The 20,215-nt window shown below is 41.5% G+C and overlaps 1 protein-coding gene across 1 annotated transcript in view; it reads right to left on the bottom strand.

The window, feature by feature from the left end:
• Positions 1-1,028: 1,028 nt before the first annotated feature.
• LOC135573937 (rho GTPase-activating protein 42-like) overlaps positions 1,029-20,215 on the bottom strand; it is a 22,512-nt gene continuing 3,325 nt past the window's right edge. The window contains exons 3-4 of the mRNA XM_065024148.1: positions 4,688-4,767; positions 1,029-1,543 (exon numbers count right to left, since the gene is read on the bottom strand). Coding sequence (XP_064880220.1) covers positions 1,455-1,543; positions 4,688-4,767 — 169 coding nt within the window. The 3' untranslated portion in view covers positions 1,029-1,454. The remainder of the gene's footprint in view (positions 1,544-4,687; positions 4,768-20,215) is intronic.

The following is a 20,215-nucleotide window of genomic DNA, read 5'->3' as shown; positions in this document are numbered from 1 at the left end:
CGAGACAGACGTAATACTGGAACTGAACTAGTACCACAACACTACAGACAGACAACCAGCAGGTCTATGGGTAACATACCTGTATATCTTTACACCTGTGGGTATTTATTAGTAGGATTTAGTCCACGCTATGCACCTTTTAAAGGCAATGTTCTTCCGCTGAGATTCACAGTAAATCTGTCAGCTCATTCAGATATGTTACTTCTATATGGTGCATAGCATGACAAAATCGCAATTGAATCCTGGACGTATTATACTATTATACTGAACAAAAATATAAACGCAACATGCAGTTCATATGAGAAAATCAATTAATGTAAATAAATACATTAGGTCCTAATCTATGGATTTCACATGACTGGGAATAAAGATCTGCATCTGTTGGTTAGAGACAAAATGGGCCTCTCGATGGGCCTCAGGTACTCTGGTTACAGATACCTTAAACAAAATGGGCCTCTCGATGGACCTCAGGTACTCGTCACTGGATTTCTGTGCATTAAAATTGCCACCGATAAAATGCAATTGTGTTGGTTGTCCGTAGCTTATGCCTGCCCCATACCATAACCCCACTGCCACCATGGGGTGCTCTGTTCACGCTGACATCACAAAACGCCATACACGTGGGTCTGCGGTTTTGAGGCCTGGTTGGATGTACTGACAAATCCTCTAAAGCAACGTTGGAGGTGGCTTATGGTAGAGAAATAAATTAACATTCAATTCTCTGGCAACAGCTCTGGTGGATATTCCTGCAGTCAGCATGCCATTTGCACACTCCATCAAACATTTTGACATCTGTGGCATTGTGTGGTGTGACAAAACTGCACATTTTAGAGTGGCCTTTTAATGTCCCCCCAGCAAGGTGTCCCCCCAACAAGGTGCACCTGTGTAATGATGCCGTTAAATCAGCTTCTTGATATGCCACACCTGTCAGGTGGATGAATGATCGTGGCGAAGGAGAAATGCTCAGGGATGTAAACACATTTGTACACAGAATGTGAGAGGAAAAAGCTTTCTTTGCGTATGAAACATCTCGGGGATTGGTTGTTTATTTCAGCTCCTGAAACACGGGACTAACACTTTACATGTTGAGTTTATATTTCTTGTTCAGTGTATATTATCAATCCTGTATGTTTTTACTGCATATCCCACCTGGAACATACAGTATATCAACACTAACCTATAAGAATAGGACCAGCAGCATGACATGACCAGAAGTATTCATCTTGATAAGGGTGTAGGTAGGTAGGTAGGTATATCATTCAGGTGATTAAAAACACACATCTGCTCCTTCTACTGCATATGAACGATACTCAACGTTCCCATATCTACATGTCTGATCAATGGGGAAACTTGGCCTTCACAACAATCACGTTACAGATTATTGTTACCATGGATACCATGAAATGATCAAGGTTCGTTTGGGATGTTTAGGTCTTGGAGCAGTCCGTTTGTTGTTAGAGATAAACCACATAGTTCTCAGGGATCAGGCCAGTCTTTCCCTGGAACGTTGCTTGGATCCAGCCAGGTTCAATAGATGGATACACTGAGGATGGAGAGAGAGAGCATCTGTCAGTCAAAGAGAGGAGAGAGAGGAACGTTGCTTGGATCCAGTCAGGTTCAATAGATGGATACACTGAGGATGGAGAGAGAGAGCATCTGTCAGTCAAAGAGAGGAGAGAGAGGAACGTTGCTTGGATCCAGTCAGGTTCAATAGATGGATACACTGAGGATGGAGAGAGAGAGCATCTGTCAGTCAAAGAGAGGAGAGAGAGGAACGTTGCTTGGATCCAGTCAGGAATGAAACATGGAGAGCAATCCTCACTAGGCTAGAATAATTAGCATTAACGACAGATAACACCTCACTAGGCTAGAATAATTAGCATTAACGACAGATAAAACCCCACTAAGCTAGAATAATTAGCATTAACGACAGATAAAACCCCACTAAGCTCGAATAATTAGCATTAACGACAGATAACACCTCACTAGGCTAGAATAATTAGCATTAACGACAGATACAACCCCACTAGGCTAGAATAATTAGCATTAACGACAGATACAACCTCACTAGGCTAGAATAATTAGCATTAACGACAGATAAAACCCCACTAGGCTGACTAGACCATACTGTCTGCCCTGACCTCGAGCCTGTCTGACCATACTGTCTGACCATATCTCTTCCTGACCTCCGGGCCTGTCTGATATGCTATCTGCTTCTAATTACTCAGACCACTCCCACTCTGTACCTCTGGACTCTGACCTTGTTTGTGATATTTGGCCTATCCCCACGACCATTCCTTCCCTGCCCCTTGGATTATAATAAATATCAGAGACTCAAAACCGTCTGCATCTGGGGTCATCCTGTGCCCTTATAGTACTAGGCTAGAATAATTGGCATTAACGATCAAGGCAGCCTCAGGTCAGTCTTTTATTTATGATTTACACAAACTCCCCTCCGCTCCTCTCCCCTCAGGTTTCACCCCTCAACACTCCCTTCCCTCCCCATCCAATAAGCCTGCCTCTCCTCCTGTCTCCCCATCTCCCCTCAGTTTTCACCTCTCCCCCCTCTTTCCTCAGCCTCTCTTCCCTCCCTCTTTCCTCAGCCTCTCTTCCCTCCTCAGCCTCCTCTCCCCTCAGCCTCTCTCCCTCCCCCTTCCCTCCCTCTTCCTCAGCCTCTCTTCCTCCCCTCTCCCCTCTCTTTCCTCAGCCTCTCTTCCCTCCCCTCAGCTCTTCTCTCCCCTCCCCTCTTCCTTCAGCCTCTCTTCCCTCCCCTCCCCCCCTTTCCCCCTCTTCCCTCAGCCTCTCTCCCCTCCCTCTCCCTCAGCCTCTCTCCCCTCCCCCCTCTTTCCTAAGCCTCTCTTCCCTCCCCCTCCCTCCCCTCTTCCTCAGCCTCTCTTCCCTCCCCTCAGCCCTCTCCTCCTCCCCCCTCTTCCCTCCCAGCCTCTCTCCCCCCCTCTTCCCAGGATCCCCCTCTCCCCTCAGCCTCTCTCCTCTCCCCTCAGCCTCTCTCCTCTCTCCTCAGCCTCTCTCCTCTCTTCCCTCCCCCTCTCTCCTCTCTTCCCTCCCTCTCCCCTCAGCCTATCTCCTCTCTCCCCTCAGCCTCCCCCTCTCTCCCCTCAGCCTCCCCCTCTCTTCCCTCAGCCTCCCCCTCTCTTCCCTCAGCCTCCCCCTCTCTTCCTCAGCCTCCCCCTCTCTTCCCTCAGCCTATCTCCTCTCTTCCCTCAGCCTCCCCCTCTCTTCCCTCCCCCTCTTTCCTCAGCCTCCCCCTCTGCGCACCCTCCCCCTCCCCCTATCTCCTCTCTTCCCCCAGCCTCCCCCTCTCTTCCTCCCCTCTCTTCCCTCAGCCTCCCCTCTCTTCCCTCCCCCTCTCTTCCCTCAGCCTCCCCCCTCTCTTCCCTCAGCCTCCCCCTCTCTTCCCCCTCTCTTCCCTCAGCCTCCCCATCGTACTTTATAGGGAATAGGAACGGATCCTCTTACACAGTAAAATAACTGCCGAAGAGGATGCGAATGTTAACCTTATCTCTGCTGGCGACTGCTAGTGTAGCTAGCTGCTAGCTGGCTCTGTCAGCTGAACGGATGAGATCCAGCTAAGCTGCTCCACAGCTTTCCATCACTACGAGGTTACTGTGACCTGCTGTAAGGCTGCTGCCCTGGGACTGAGCCAAACACATGGCAAGAGGCAAAATAACATTCATCTGAGGCTATCTGGGTGTTTAGAGAGAGGATAGGAAATAACATCTCTCTGAGGCTAGGCTATCTGGGTGTTTAGAGAGAGGATAGGTAGTAACATCCCTCTGAGGCTAGGCTATCTGGGTGTTTAGAGAGAGGATATGTAATAACATCCCTCTGAGGCTAGGCTATCTGGGTGTTTAGAGAGAGGATATGTAATAACATCCCTCTGAGGCTAGGCTATCTGGGTGTTTAGGGAGAGGATAGGTAATAACATCCCTCTGAGGCTAGGCTATCTGGGTGTTTAGAGAGAGGATATGTAATAACATCCCTCTGAGGCTAGGCTATCTGGGTGTTTAGAGAGAGGATATGTAATAACATCCCTCTGAGGCTAGGCTATCTGGGTGTTTAGAGAGGATATGTAATAACATCCCTCTGAGGCTAGGCTATCTGGGTGTTTAGAGAGAGGATATGTAATAACATCCCTCTGAGGCTAGGCTATCTGGGTGTTTAGAGAGAGGATATGTAATAACATCCCTCTGAGGCTAGGCTATCTGGGTGTTTAGAGAGAGGATATGTAATAACATCCCTCTGAGGCTAGGCTATCTGGGTGTTTAGAGAGAGGATAGGTAATAACATCCCTCTGAGGCTAGGCTATCTGGGTGTTTAGAGAGAGGATATGTAATAACATCCCTCTGAGGCTAGGCTATCTGGGTGTTTAGAGAGAGGATAGCGTCAAGCTAAAAGCAAGGTCGCTATGCTTCCACTTTCTGTACACACAACACTGGGAAACTGCCAAGTCATTACTGAGGCCTACCAAGTTGGGGTGGCCCCTGTCTGTATGCAGGACAACCTACAGATGGTTCCTTCTATAGACCAGACCTGGGCTAAATACATAGCTGAGGAATATCTGCTGTATACAGGAACAGATGGACACATTCTGTTTAACAGTAGACACACCGCATTAGCTGTCTGTCTGTGTGTGTGTGTGTGTGTGTTAACTGAGTGAGTGTCTCACCGTTTGAGAAGAGAGCCCCCTGTGGGAAGCTGAGCTCATGGCTGTGTTCTGCCTCACAGGAGTACATGGCCTTGGCGTCTCTGGAACCAACACAGGAGACATTACAAAGTCAACAAACATACTGAACGTCTATGGCATTGGTGTCTCTATGGATATGGATGGACAGAGAGACAGACAGACAGATACATCTCTATAAAGAGAGATAGAGACAGACAGATACATCTCTATGAAGAGGGATAGAGACAGACAGATACATCTCTATGAAGAGGGATAGAGACAGACAGATACATCTCTATGAAGAGGGATAGAGACAGACAGATACATCTCTATGAAGAGGGATAGAGACAGACAGATACATCTCTATAAAGATGGACAGAGGGATAAAGACAGACAGATACATCTCTATAAAGAGGGATAAAGACAGACAGATGACACAGTTAAATATCTCTGCAACAACACATGATAAATGAAAAACACCGGATACATACAACGACACGTGACTAACAGTCGACTAACAGGTGACCAACAGTCGACTAACAGGTGACTAACAGGTGACTAACAGGTGACCAACAGGTGACTAACAAGTGACAAACAGGTGACTAACAAGTAACAAACAGGTGACTAACAAGTGACAAACAGGTGACTAACAGGTAACAGGTGAACAGGTGAATAACAGGTGAATAACCAACAAGTGACAAACAGGTGACTAACAAGTGACAAAACAGGTGACTAACAGGTAAAAACAGGTGACTAACAGGTGACTAACAAGTGACAAACAGGTGAATAACAGGTGACTAACAGGTAACAAACAGGTGAATAACAGGTACAAACAGGTGACTAACAGGTGAAATAACAGGTGAATAACAGGTAAATAACAGGTGAATAACAGGTGAAAAACAGGTGAATAACAGGTGAATAACAGGTGAATAACAGGTGAATAACAGGTGACAAACAGGTGAATAACAGGTGAATTACAGGCAGAATAACAGGTGAATAACAGGTAAATAACAGGTGAATAACAGGTGACAAACAGGTGAATAACAGGTGAATAACAGGTGAATCAACAGGTGACAAACAGGTGACTAACAGGTGACAAACAGGGGTGACTAACGGGTGAATAAACAGGTGAATAACAGGTGAATAACAGGTGACAAAACAGGTGACAAAACAGGTGACAAACAGGTGACAAACAGGAGAATAACAAGTGACAAACAGGTGAATAACAGGTAAATAACAGGTGAATAACAGGTGACAGTCAGTGACAAACAGGAGACTAAACAAGTGACAAACAGGTGACAAAACAGGTGACTAACAAGTGACAAACAGGTGACCAACGGTGACAAAACAGGTAAATAACAAGTGACAAACAGGTGACAAACAGGTGAATAACAGGTAACAAGGCACAAACAGGTGACCAACGGTGAACAGGTAAATAACAGGTAAATAAGAGGTGAATAACAGGTAAATAACAGGTAAATAACAGGTGACAAACAGGTGACTAAGAAGTAACCAACGGGTGACAAACAGGTGACTAACAGGTGAATAAGAGGTGAATAACAGGTGAATAACAGGTGAATAACAGGTGACAAACAGGTGAATAAGAGGTAACCAACGGGTGACAAACAGGTAAATAACAGGTGAATAACAGGTGACTAACAGAATAACAGGTGAAATAACAGGTGAATAACAGGTGACTAACAGGTGACAAACAGGTGAAAACAGGTGAATAACAGGTGAATAACAGGTGACTAACAGGTGCCTAACAGGTGAATAACAGGTGACTAACAGGTGACTAACAGGTGACGGGTGAATAAACAGGTGAATAACAGGTGAATAAGAGGTGAATAACAGGTGACTAACAGGTGACAAACAGGTGACTAACAGGTGACTAACAGGTGACTAAGAGGTGACAAACGGTGAATAACAGGTGAATAACAGGTGAATAAGAGGTGACTAAGAGTGACTAACAGGTGACTAACAGGTGAATAACAGGAATAACAGGTGACTAACAGGGTGACTAACAGGTGACAAACAATTGAATAACAGGTGAATAACAGGTGAATAACAGGTAACTAACAGTGACTAACAGGTGAATAACAGGTAACTAACAGGTGACTAACAGGTGAATAACAAGTGACAAACAGGTGAATAACAGGTGAATAACAGGTGACAAACAGGTGAATAACAGGTAAATAACAGGTGACAAAGAGGTGACTAACAGGTGACTAACAGGTGACTAACAGGTGAATAACAGGTGAATAACAGGTGAATAAGAGGTGACCAACAGGTGTGACAAACAGTGAATAACAGGTGAATAACAAGTGACAAACAGGTGACAAAGAGGTGACAAACAGGTGAATAACAAGTGACAAACAGGTGAATAACAGGTGACAAACAGGTGACTAACAGGTACCAACAGGTGAATAACAGGTGAATAACAGGTGAATAACAGGTAAATAACAAACAGGTGTGACAAACAGGTGACTAACAAGTGACAAACAGGTGACTAACAATAACAGGTGAAAACAGGTGACTAACAAGTGACAAACAGTGACTAACAAGTGACAAACAGGTGAATACACAGGTAAATAACAGGTGAATAACAGGTAACTAACAAGTGACAAACAGGTGACTAACAAGTGACAAACAGGTGACTAACAAGTGACAAAAGAGGTGACTAACAGGTAAATAACAGGTGAATAACAGGTGACAAACAAGTGAAAACAGGTGACTAACAGGTGACAAACAGGTAACAGGTGACTAACAGGTAAATAACAGGTGAATAACAGGTGACTAACAAGTGATAAACAGGTGACTAACAAGTGACAAACAGGTGACTAACAGGTGAATAAGAGGTGACTAACAGGTAAATAACAGGTGAATAACAGGTGACAAACAGGTGAATAACAGGTGACCAACAGGTGAATAACAGGTGAATAACAGGTGACTAACAGGTGAATAACAGGTGAATAACAGGTGACCAACGGGTGAATAACAGGTAAATAACAGGTGAATAACAGGTGAATAACAGGTGACCAACGGGTGAATAACAGGTAAATAACAGGTGAATAAGAGGAATAACAGGTGAATAACAGGTAACTAACAAGTGAAAACAGGTGACCAACGGGTGACAAACAGGTGACTACAGGTGACTAACAGGTGAATAACAGGTGAATAAAACAGGTGACCAACGGTGAATAACAGGTGAATAACAGGTAAATAAGAGGTGAATAACAGGTAAATAACAGGTGACATAACAGGTGACAAACAGGTGAATAACAGGTGACTAACAGGTGAATAACAGGTAGAATAACAGGTGACTAACAGGTGAATAACAAGTGACAAACAGGTGAATAACAGGTAAATAACAGGTGAATAACAGGTGAATAACAGGTGAATAACAGGTGACTAACAAGTGACAAACAGGTAAATAACAGGTGAATAAGAGGTGACTAACAGGTGACTAACAGGTGAATAACAGGTGAATAAGAGGTGAATAACAGGTGACTAACAGGTGCCAAACATGTGAATAACAGGTGAATAACAGGTGAATAAAAGGTGAATAAGAGGTGAATAACAGGTGAAAACAGGTGAATAACATGTGAATAACAGGTGAATAAGAGGTGACCAACGGGTGAATAACAGGTGAATAACAGGTGAATAAGAGGTGACCAACAGGTGAATAACAGGTGAATAACAGGTGAATAACAGGTGAATAACAGGTGACTAACAGGTGAATAACAAGGGGTGACAAACAGGTGAATAACAGGTGAATAACAGGTGAATAACAGGTGAATAAGAGGTGACCAACGGGTGACTAACAGGTAAATAACAGGTGAATAACAGGTGAATAACAGGTGACTAACAGGTGAATAACAGGTGAATAACAGGTGAATAACAAGTGACAAACAGGTGAATAACAGGTGAATAACAGGTGAATAACAGGTGAATAACAAGTGACAAACAGGTGAATAAGGTAAATAACAGGTGAATAACAGGTGAATAACAGGTGACTAACAGGTGAATAACAGGTGAAAACAGGTGAATAACAGGTGAATAACAAGTGACAAAACAGGTGAATAACAGGTGAATAACAGGTGACTAACAGGTGACAAACAGGTGACTAACAGGTGAATAACAGGTGACTAACAGGTGACAAACAGGTGACTAACAGGTGACAAACAGGTGACTAACAGGTGAATAACAGGTGAATAACAAGTGACCAACAGGTGAATAACAGGTAAATAACAAGTGACAAACAGGTGACTAACAAGTGACAAACAGGTGAATAACAGGTAAAACAGGTGACATAACAGGTGACTAACAGGTGAATAACAGGTGACTAACAGGTGACAAACAGGTGACTAACAGGTGAATAACAGGTGACTAACAGGTGACAAAAACAAGTGACAAACAGGTGAATAACAGGTGAATAACAGGTGACAAACAGGTGAATAACAGGTAAATAACAGGTGAATAACAGGTGACTAACAAGTGACAAACAGGTGACTAACAAGTGACAAACAGGTGACTAACAGGTAAATAACAGGTGAATGACTAACAAGTGAAAACAGGTGACTAACAAGTGACAAACAGGTGAACAAACAGGTGAATAACAGGTGAATAACAGGTGAATAAGAGGTGAATAACAGGTGAATAACAGGTGAATAAGAGGTGACTAACAGGTGAATAACAGGTGAATAACAGGTGACAAACAGGTGAATAACAAGTGACTAACAGGTGACTAACAGGTAAATAACAGGTGAATAACAGGTGAATAACAGGTGAATAACAGGTGACAAACAGGTGACCAAGAGGTAACCAAGAATAACAGGTAACTAACAGGTGAATAAGAGGTAGAATAACAGGTGAATAACAGGTGAATAACAGGTGAATAACAGGTGACCAACGGGTGAATAACAGGTGACTAACAGGTGAAAACAGGTGACTAACAGGTGAACAAACAGGTGACTAACAGGTGAATAACAGGTAAATAACAGGTGAATAACAGGTGAATAACAGGTGACAAACAGGTGAATAACAGGTGACTAACAGGTGAATAAGAGGTAAACCAACAGGTGAATAACAGGTGAATAACAAGTGACAAACAGGTGAATAACAGGTGAATAACAGGTGACTAACAGGTGAATAAGAGGTGACTAACAGGTGATAACAGGTGAATAACAGGTGACAAAACAGGTAACAGGTGAATAACAGGTGATAACAGGTGAATAACAGGTGACTAACAGGTGACAAACAGGTGAATAACAGGTGAATAACAGGTGAATAACAGGTAAATAACAGGTGACAAAGAGGTGAATAACAGGTGAATAACAGGTGACCAACAGGTGAATAACAGGTAAATAACAGGTGAATAAGAGGTGACCAAACAGGTGAATAACAGGTAAATAACAGGTGAATAACAGGTGAAAACAGGTGACTAACAGGTGAATAACAGGTGAATAACAGGTGACTAACAAGTGACAAACAGGTGACTAACAAGTGACAAACAGGTGACAACAGGTGAATAACAGGTGACCAACAGGTGAATAACAGGTAAATAACAGGTGAATAACAGGTGACTAACAAGGTGAATAACAGGTGACTAACAGGTGAATAACATGACTAACAGGTGATAACAGGTGATAACAGGTGACTAACAAGTGACAAACAGGTGACTAACAAGTGACAAACAGGTGACTAACAGGTAAATAACAGGTGAATAACAGGTGACAAACAGGTAAATAACAGGTGACAACAGGTGACTAACAGGTGAATAACAGGTGACTAACAGGTGACAAACAGGTGAATAACAGGTGACAAACAGGTGAATAACAGGTGAATAACAGGTGACAAACAGGTGAATAACAGGTGAATAACAGGTGACTAACAGGTGAATAACAGGTGAATAACAGGTGAATAACAGGTGACTAACAGGTGACTAACAGGTGACCAACAGGTGAATAACAGGTGAATAAGAGGTGACAAACAGGTGAATAACAGGTGACAAACAGGTGACTAACAGGTGAATAACAGGTGACCAACAGGTGAATAACAGGTGAATAACAGGTGACTAACAGGTGAATAACAGGTGACAAACAGGTGAATAACGGGTGAATAACAGGTGAAAACAGGTGAATAACAGGTGAATAACAGGTGACCAACGGGTGAATAACAGGTAAATAACAGGTGAATAACAGGTAACAGGTGAATAACAGGTGACTAACAGGTGAATAACAGGTGACTAACAAGTGAAAGGTAAATAACAGGTGACTAACAGGTGAATAACAGGTGAATAATAGGTGACCAACGGGTGAATAACAGGTGAATAACAGGTGAATAACAGGTGACAAACAGGTGAATAACAAGTGAAAACAGGTGAATAACAGGTGAATAAGAGGTAACCAACGGGTGAATAACAGGTAAATAACAGGTGACAAACAGGAGACTAACAAGTGACAAACAGGTGACTAACAGGTGACCAAGAGGTGAATAACAGGTAAATAACAGGTGAATAACAGGTGACCAACGGGTGAATAACAGGTGACAAACAGGTGAATAACATGTGAATAACAGGTGATAACAGGTGAATAACAGGTGAATAACAGGTGAATAAGAGGTAACAAACAGGTGAATAACATGTGAATAAAGGTAACAAGTGACAAACAGGTGAATAACAGGTGAATAACAGGTGACTAACAGGTGAATAACAGGTGAATAACAGGTAAATAACAGGTGAATAACAGGTGACAAACAGGTGAATAACAGGTGACTAACAGGTGAATAACAGGTGAATAAAGTGACATAACAGGTGACTAACAGGTGAATAACAGGTGAATAACAGGTGAATAACAGGTAAATAACAGGTGAATAACAGGTGAATAACAGGTGAATAACAGGTGAATAAGAGGTGACCAACGGGTGAATAACAGGTAAATAACAGGTGAATAAGAGGTGAATAACAGGTGAATAACAGGTGAATAACAGGTGAATAACAGGTGACTAACAGGTGACTAACAGGTGACAAACAGGTGAATAACAGGTGAATAACAGGTGACTAACAGGTGCCTAACAGGTGAATAACAGGTGAATAACAGGTGAATAACAGGTGACAAACAGGTGAATAACAGGTGAATAACAGGTGAATAACAGGTGACTAACAGGTGACAAACAGGTGAATAACAGGTGACTAACAGGTGAATAGGTGACAGGTGAATAACAGGTGAATAACAGGTGAATAAGAGGTGACCAACAGGTGAATAACAGGTGAATAACAGGTGAATAACAGGTGACTAACAGGTGACTAACAGGTGACTAACAGGTGACAAACAATTGAATAACAGGTAAATAACAGGTGACTAACAGGTGAATAAGAGGTGACCAACAGGTGAATAACAGGTGAATAACAGGTGAATAACAGGTGACTAACAGGTGAATAACAGGTGAATAACAGGTGAATAACAGGTGACCAACAGGTGAATAACAGGTAAATAACAGGTGAATAACAGGTGAATAATAAGTGACAAACAAGTGAATAACAGGTGAATAACAGGTGATAACAGGTGAATAACAGGTGAATAACAGGTGAATAACAGGTGAATAACAGGTGAATAACAGGTGACCAACAGGTGAATAACAGGTGAATAACAGGTGAATAACAAGTGACAAACAGGTGACTAACAAGTGACAAACAGGTGACTAACAGGTAACAAACAGGTGACTAACAAGTGACAAACAGGTGACTAACAGGTAAATAACAGGTGAATAACAGGTGATAAACGGGTGAATAACAGGTAAATAACAAGTGACAAACAGGTGACTAACAAGTGACAAACAGGTGACTAACAGGTAAATAACAGGTGAATAACAGGTGACTAACAAGTGACAAACAGGTGACTAACAAGTGACAAACAGGTGACTAACAGGTAAATAACAGGTGAATAACAGGTAAATAACAGGTGAATAACAGGTGAAAAACAGGTGAATAACAGGTGAATAACAGGTGAATAACATGTGAATAACATGTGAATAACAGGTGACTAACAAGTGAATAACAGGTGAATAACAGGTGAATAACAGGTAAATAACAGGTGAATAACAGGTGACAAACAGGTGAATAACAGGTGAATAACAGGTGAATTACAGGTGAATAACAGGTGAATAACAGGTGAATAACAGGTGACCAACGGGTGAATAACAGGTGAATAACAGGTGACTAACAGGTGACAAACAGGTGACTAACAAGTGACAAACAGGTGACTAACAGGTGAATAACAGGTGACCAACGGGTGAATAACAGGTAAATAACAAGTGACAAACAGGTGACTAACAAGTGACAAACAGGAGACTAACAAGTGACAAACAGGTGACTAACAGGTAAATAACAGGTGAATAACAGGTGACTAACAGGTGACAAACAGGTGACTAACAAGTGACAAACAGGTGAATAACAGGTGAATAACAAGTGACAAACAGGTGACCAACGGGTGAATAACAGGTAAATAACAGGTGAATAAGAGGTAACCAACGGGTGAATAACAGGTGAATAACAGGTGACAAACAGGTGACTAAAATAAAGGTGAATGTGACTAACAAACAGGTAAATAACAGGTGAATAACAGGTGACAAACAGGTGAATAACAGGTGACTAACAGGTGAATAACATGTGAATAACAGGTGACTAACAGGTGAATAACAGGTGACCAACAGGTGAATAACAGGTAAATAACAGGTGAATAACATGTGAATAACAGGTGAATAACAGGTGAATAACAGGTGAATAAGAGGTAACCAACGGGTGAATAACAGGTAAATAACAGGTGAATAAGAGGTAACCAACGGGTGAATAACAGGTAAATAACAGGTGAATAACAGGTGACTAACAGGTGACTAACAGGTGACAAACAGGTGAATAACAGGTGAATAACAGGTGACTAACAGGTGCCTAACAGGTGAATAACAGTGAATAACAGGTGACTAACAGGTGACAAACAGGTGAATAACAGGTGAATAACAGGTGAATAACAGGTGACTAACAGGTGACAAACAGGTGAATAACAGGTGACTAACAGGTGAATAACAGGTGACCAACGGGTGAATAACAGGTGAATAACGGTGAATAACAGGTGACCAACAGGGGGTGAATAACAGGTGAATAACAGGTGAATAACAGGTGACTAACAGGTGACTAACAGGTGACAAACAATTGAATAACAGGTGAATAACAGGTGAATAACAGGTGACTAAGAGGTGACTAACAGGTGAATAACAGGTAAATAACAGGTGAATAACAGGTGAATAACAGGTGACAAACAGGTGAATAACAGGTGAATAACAGGTGACCAACAGGTGAATAACAGGTAAATAACAGGTGACTAACAGGTGAATAACAGGTGAATAACAGGTGACTAACAGGTGAATAACAAGTGACAAAACAGGTGAATAACAGGTGACTAACAGGTGACAAACAGGTGAATAACAGGTGAATAACAGGTGACTAACAGGTGACAAAGAGGTGACTAACAGGTGAATAACAGGTGAATAAACAAGTGAATAACAGGTGAATAACAGGTAAATAAGAGGTGACCAACAGGTGAATAACAGGTAAATAACAGGTGAATAACAGGTGAATAACAAGTGACAAACAGTGACTAACAAGTGACAAACAGGTGACTAACAAGTGACTAACAGGTGACTAACAAGTGACAAACAGGTGACTAACAGGTAAATAACAGGTGAATAACAGGTGACCAACGGGTGAATAACAGGTAAATAACAAGTGACAAACAGGTGACTAACAAGTGACAAACAGGTGAATAACAGGTGAATAACAGGTGAATAACAGGTGAATAACAAGTGACAAACAGGTGAATAACAAGTGACAAACAGGTGACTAACAGGTAAATAACAGGTGAATAACAGGTGAATAAATAACAGGTGAATAACAAGTGAATAACAGGTGAATAACAGGTGAATAACAGGTGAATAACAGGTGAATAACGAGGTGACTAACAGGTAAATAACAGGTGAATAACAGGTGACTAACAGGTGAATAACAGGTGACTAACAGGTGAATAACAGGTGAATAACAGGTGACTAACAGGTGAATACAGGTGAATAACAGACTAACAGGTGCCTAACAGGTGAAAACAGGTGAATAACAGGTGAAACAGGTGAATAACAGGTGAATAACAGGTGACTAACAGGTGAATAACAGGTGACTAACAGGTGACTAACAGGTGAATAACAGGTGACCAACGGGTGAATAACAGGTAAATAACAGGTGACTAACAGGTGAATAACAGGTGAATAACAGGTGAATAACAGGTGAATAACAGGTAAATAACAGGTGAATAACAGGTGAATAACAATTGAATAACAGGTGAATAACAGGTGAATAACAGGTGAATAAGAGGTGACTACCAGGTGAATAACAGGTAAATGACAAACAGGTGAATAAACAAGTGACAAACAGGTGACTAACAGGTGAATAACAGGTGAATAACAGGTGAATAACAGGTAATAACAGGTGACAAACAGGTGAATAACAGGTGACTAACAGGTGACTAACAGGTGAATAAGGTGATAACAGGTGAATAACAGGTGAATAACAGGTGACAAACAGGTGAATAACAGGTAACAGGTGACTAACAGGTGAATAAGAGGTGACTAACAGGTGAATAACAGGTGACCAACAGGTGAATAACAGGTGACAGGTAAATAACAGGTAAATAACAGGTGAATAACAGGTGAATAAGAGGTGACCAAATAGGTGAATAACAAGTGACATAACAGGTGAGGACAAACAGGTGACTAACAGGTGAAAACAGGTGAATAAGAGGTGAATAACAGGTGAATAACAAGTGACCAACAAACAGGTGACAAGTGACAAACAGGTGACTAACAAGTGACAAACAGGTGACTAACAGGTAAATAACAGGTGAATAACAGGTGAATAACAGACAAAGGTGACTAACAGGTAAGAGGTGACTAACAGGTGAATAACAGGTGACAGGTGACAAAACAGGTGAATAACAGGTGAATAACATGTGAATAACAGGTGACTAACAGGTGAGGTGACCAAATAACAGGTGAATAACATGTGAATAACATGTGAATAACAGGTGAATAACAGGTGACCAACAGGTGAATAACAGGTGAATAAGAGGTGACCAGGTGAATAACAGGTGACTACCAGGTGACTAACAGGTGAATAACAGGTGACCAACAGGTGAATAACAGGTAAATAACAGGTAACAGGTGAATAACAGGTGACCAACGGGTGAATAACAGGTAAATAACAGGTGAATAACAAGTGACAAACAGGTAATAACAGGTGAATAAGAACCAACGGTGAATAACAGGTAAATAACAAGTGACAAACAGGTGACTAACAGGTGAATAACAGGAGGTGAATAACCAAGTGACAAACAGGTGACTAACAAGTGACAAACAGGTGAATAACAGGTGAATAAGAGGTGACTAACAGGTGAATAACAGGTGATAACAGGTGACAAACAGGTGACTAACAGGTGAATAACAGGTGAATAACAGGTGACCAACGGTGAATAACAAACAGGTGAATAACAGGTGACCAACGGGTGAATAACAGGGTGAATAACAGGTGACTAACAGGTGAATAAACAGGTGAATAACAAGTGACAAACAGGTGAATAACAGGTGAATAACAGGTGAATAACAGGTGAATAAGAGGTGACCAAGGTGAATTACAGGTGAATAACAGGTGAATAACAGGTGAATAACAGGTGACAGGTGAACAGGTGAATAACAAGTGACAAACAGGTGAATAACAGGTGAATAACAGGTGACTAACAGGTGAATAAGAGGTTACCAACCAATAACAGGTGAATAACAGGTGAATAACAGGTGACTAACAGGTGACTAACAGGTGAATAACAGGTGACTAACAGGTGAATAACAAGTGACAAACAGGTGAATAACAGGTGAATAACAGGTGACTAACAGGTGAATAAGAGGTGACCAATGGGTGAATAACAGGTAAATAACAGGTGACTAACAGGTGAATAACAGGTGACTAACAGGTGACTAACAGGTGAATAACAAGTGACAAACAGGTGAATAACAGGTGAATAACAGGTGAATAACAGGTGACTAACAGGTGACAAAGAGGTGACCAACAGGTGAATAACAGGTGAATTACAGGTGAATAACAGGTGAATAACAGGTGACTAACAGGTGAATAAGAGGTGACCAACGGGTGAATAACAGGTAAATAACAGGTGACTAACAGGTGAATAACATGTGAATAACAGGTGACTAACAGGTGACTAACAGGTGAATAACAGGTGACTAACAGGTGACTAACAGGTGAATAAGAGGTGACCAACGGGTGAATAACAGGTAAATAACAGGTGACTAACAGGTGAATAACAGGTGAATAACAGGTGACCAACGGGTGAATAACAGGTAAATAACAGGTGAATAACATGTGAATAACAGGTGAATAACAGGTGACCAACGGGTGAATAACAGGTGAATAACAGGTGACTAACAGGTGACAAAGAGGTGACCAACAGGTGAATAACAGGTGAATAACATGTGAATAACAGGTGACTAACAGGTGAATAACAGGTGACCAACGGGTGAATAACAGGTAAATAACAGGTGAATAACATGTGAATAACAGGTGAATAACAGGTGACCAACGGGTGAATAACAGGTAAATAACAGGTAAATAACAGGTGACTAACAGGTGAATAACAGGTGACTAACAGGTGACAAACAGGTGAATAACAGGTGACTAACAGGTGACTAACAGGTGAATAACAGGTGAATAACAGGTAAATAACAGGTGAATAACAGGTGAATAACAGGTGAATAACAGGTGACTAACAGGTGACAAACAGGTGAATAAGAGGTGAATAAGAGGTGACCAACAGGTGAATTACAGGTGAATAACAGGTGAATAACAGGTGACTAACAGGTGAATAACAGGTGACCAACGGGTGAATAACAGGTAAATAACAGGTGAATAACATGTGAATAACAGGTGAATAACAGGTGACCAACGGGTGAATAACAGGTAAATAACAGGTAAATAACAGGTGACTAACAGGTGAATAACAGGTGACTAACAGGTGACAAACAGGTGAATAACAGGTGAATAACAGGTGACTAACAGGTGAATAACAGGTGAATAACAGGTAAATAACAGGTGAATAACAGGTGAATAACAGGTGACTAACAGGTGACAAACAGGTGAATAACAGGTGACTAACAGGTGAATAAGAGGTGACCAACGGGTGAATAACAGGTGAATAACAGGTGAATAACAGGTGAATAAGAGGTGACCAACGGGTGAATAACAGGTGAATAACAGGTGAATAACAGGTGACTAACAGGTGACTAACAGGTGACTAAGAGGTAAATAACAGGTGACTAACAGGTGACTAACAGGTGAATAACAGGTGAATAACAGGTAAATAACAGGTGAATAACAGGTGAATAACAGGTGAATAACAGGTGACTAACAGGTGAATAACAGGTGAATAAGAGGTGACCAACGGGTGAATAACAGGTGAATAACAGGTGAATAACAGGTGAATAACAGGTGAATAACAAGTGACAAACAGGTGAATAACAGGTGACTAACAGGTGAATAAGAGGTGACCAACGGGTGAATAACAGGTAAATAACAGGTGACTAACAGGTGAATAACAGGTGAATAACAGGTGACTAACAGGTGACTAACAGGTGAATAACAGGTGACTAACAGGTGACTACCAGGTGAATAAGAGGTGACCAACGGGTGAATAACAGGTAAATAACAGGTGACTAACAGGTGACTAACAGGTGAATAACAAGTGACAAACAGGTGAATAACAGGTGAATAACAGGTGACAAACAGGTGAATAACAGGTGAATAACAGGTGACTAACAGGTGAATAACAGGTGAATAACAGGTGAATAACAGGTGACTAACAGGTGACAAAGAGGTGACCAACAGGTGAATAACAGGTGAATTACAGGTGAATAACAGGTGAATAACAGGTGAATAACAGGTGACTAACAGGTGACAAACAGGTGAATAACAGGTGACTAACAGGTGACAAAGAGGTGACCAACAGGTGAATTACAGGTGAATAACAGGTGAATAACAGGTGAATAACAGGTGACTAACAGGTGACAAAGAGGTGACCAACAGGTGAATAACAGGTGAATTACAGGTGAATAACAGGTGAATAACAGGTGACTAACAGGTGAATAACAGGTGAATAACAGGTGACTAACAGGTGACAAAGAGGTGACCAACAGGTGAATAACAGGTGAATAACAGGTGAATAACAGGTGAAGAACAGGTGAAGAACAGGTGAATAACAGGTGAATAACAGGTGAATAAGAGGTGAATAAGAGGTGAATAAGAGGTGACTAACAGGTGAATAACAGGTGAATAACAGGTGAATAACAGGTGACTAACAGGTGAATAAGAGGTGAATAAGAGGTGACCAACAGGTGAATTACAGGTGAATAACAGGTGAATAAGAGGTGACCAACAGGTAACAAACAGGTGAATAACAGGTGAATAACAGTTGACCAAAAGGTGAATTACAGGTGAATAACAGGTGACTAACAGGTGAATAACAGGTGAATAACAGGTGAATAACAGGTGAATAACAGGTGAATAACAGGTGAATAAGAGGTGACCAACAGGTGAATTACAGGTGAATAACAGGTGAATAAGAGGTGAATAAGAGGTGACCAACAGGTGAATTACAGTTGAATAACAGGTGAATAACAGGTGAATAAGAGGTGACCAACAGGTAACAAACAGGTGAATAACAGGTGAATAACAGGTGAATAAGAGGTGACCAATAGGTGAATTACAGGTGAATAACAGGTGACTAACAGGTGAATAACAGGTGAATAACAGGTGAATTACAGGTGAATAACAGGTGAATAACAGGTGAATAACAGGTGAATAAGAGGTGAATAAGAGGTGACCAACAGGTGAATTACAGGTGAATAACAGGTGAATAACAGGTGAATAAGAGGTGACCAACAGGTAACAAACAGGTGAATAACAGGTGAATAACAGGTGAATAAGAGGTGACCAACAGGTGAATTACAGGTGAATAACAGGTGACTAACAGGTGAATAACAGGTGAATTACAGGTGAATTACAGGTGAATAACAGGTGAATAACAGGTGAATAACAGGTGAATAACAGGTGAATAAGAGGTGAATAAGAGGTGACCAACAGGTGAATTACAGGTGAATAACAGGTGAATAACAGGTGACTAACAGGTGAATAAGAGGTGAATAAGAGGTGACCAACAGGTGAATTACAGGTGAATAACAGGTGAATAACAGGTGAATAAGAGGTGACCAACAGGTAACAAACAGGTGAATAACAGGTGAATAAGAGGTGACCAACAGGTGAATTACAGGTGAATAACAGGTGACTAACAATTGAATAACAGGTGAATAACAGGTGAATTACAGGTGAATTACAGGTGAATAACAGGTGAATAACAGGTGAATAACACA

The sequence above is a fragment of the Oncorhynchus nerka genome, linkage group LG11 (assembly GCF_034236695.1).
Source record: "Oncorhynchus nerka isolate Pitt River linkage group LG11, Oner_Uvic_2.0, whole genome shotgun sequence".
NCBI classification, from domain to species: domain Eukaryota; kingdom Metazoa; phylum Chordata; class Actinopteri; order Salmoniformes; family Salmonidae; genus Oncorhynchus; species Oncorhynchus nerka.
The sequence above is the reverse complement of the archived record's forward strand: the minus strand, read 5'-3'. Positions and strand labels throughout refer to the sequence as shown.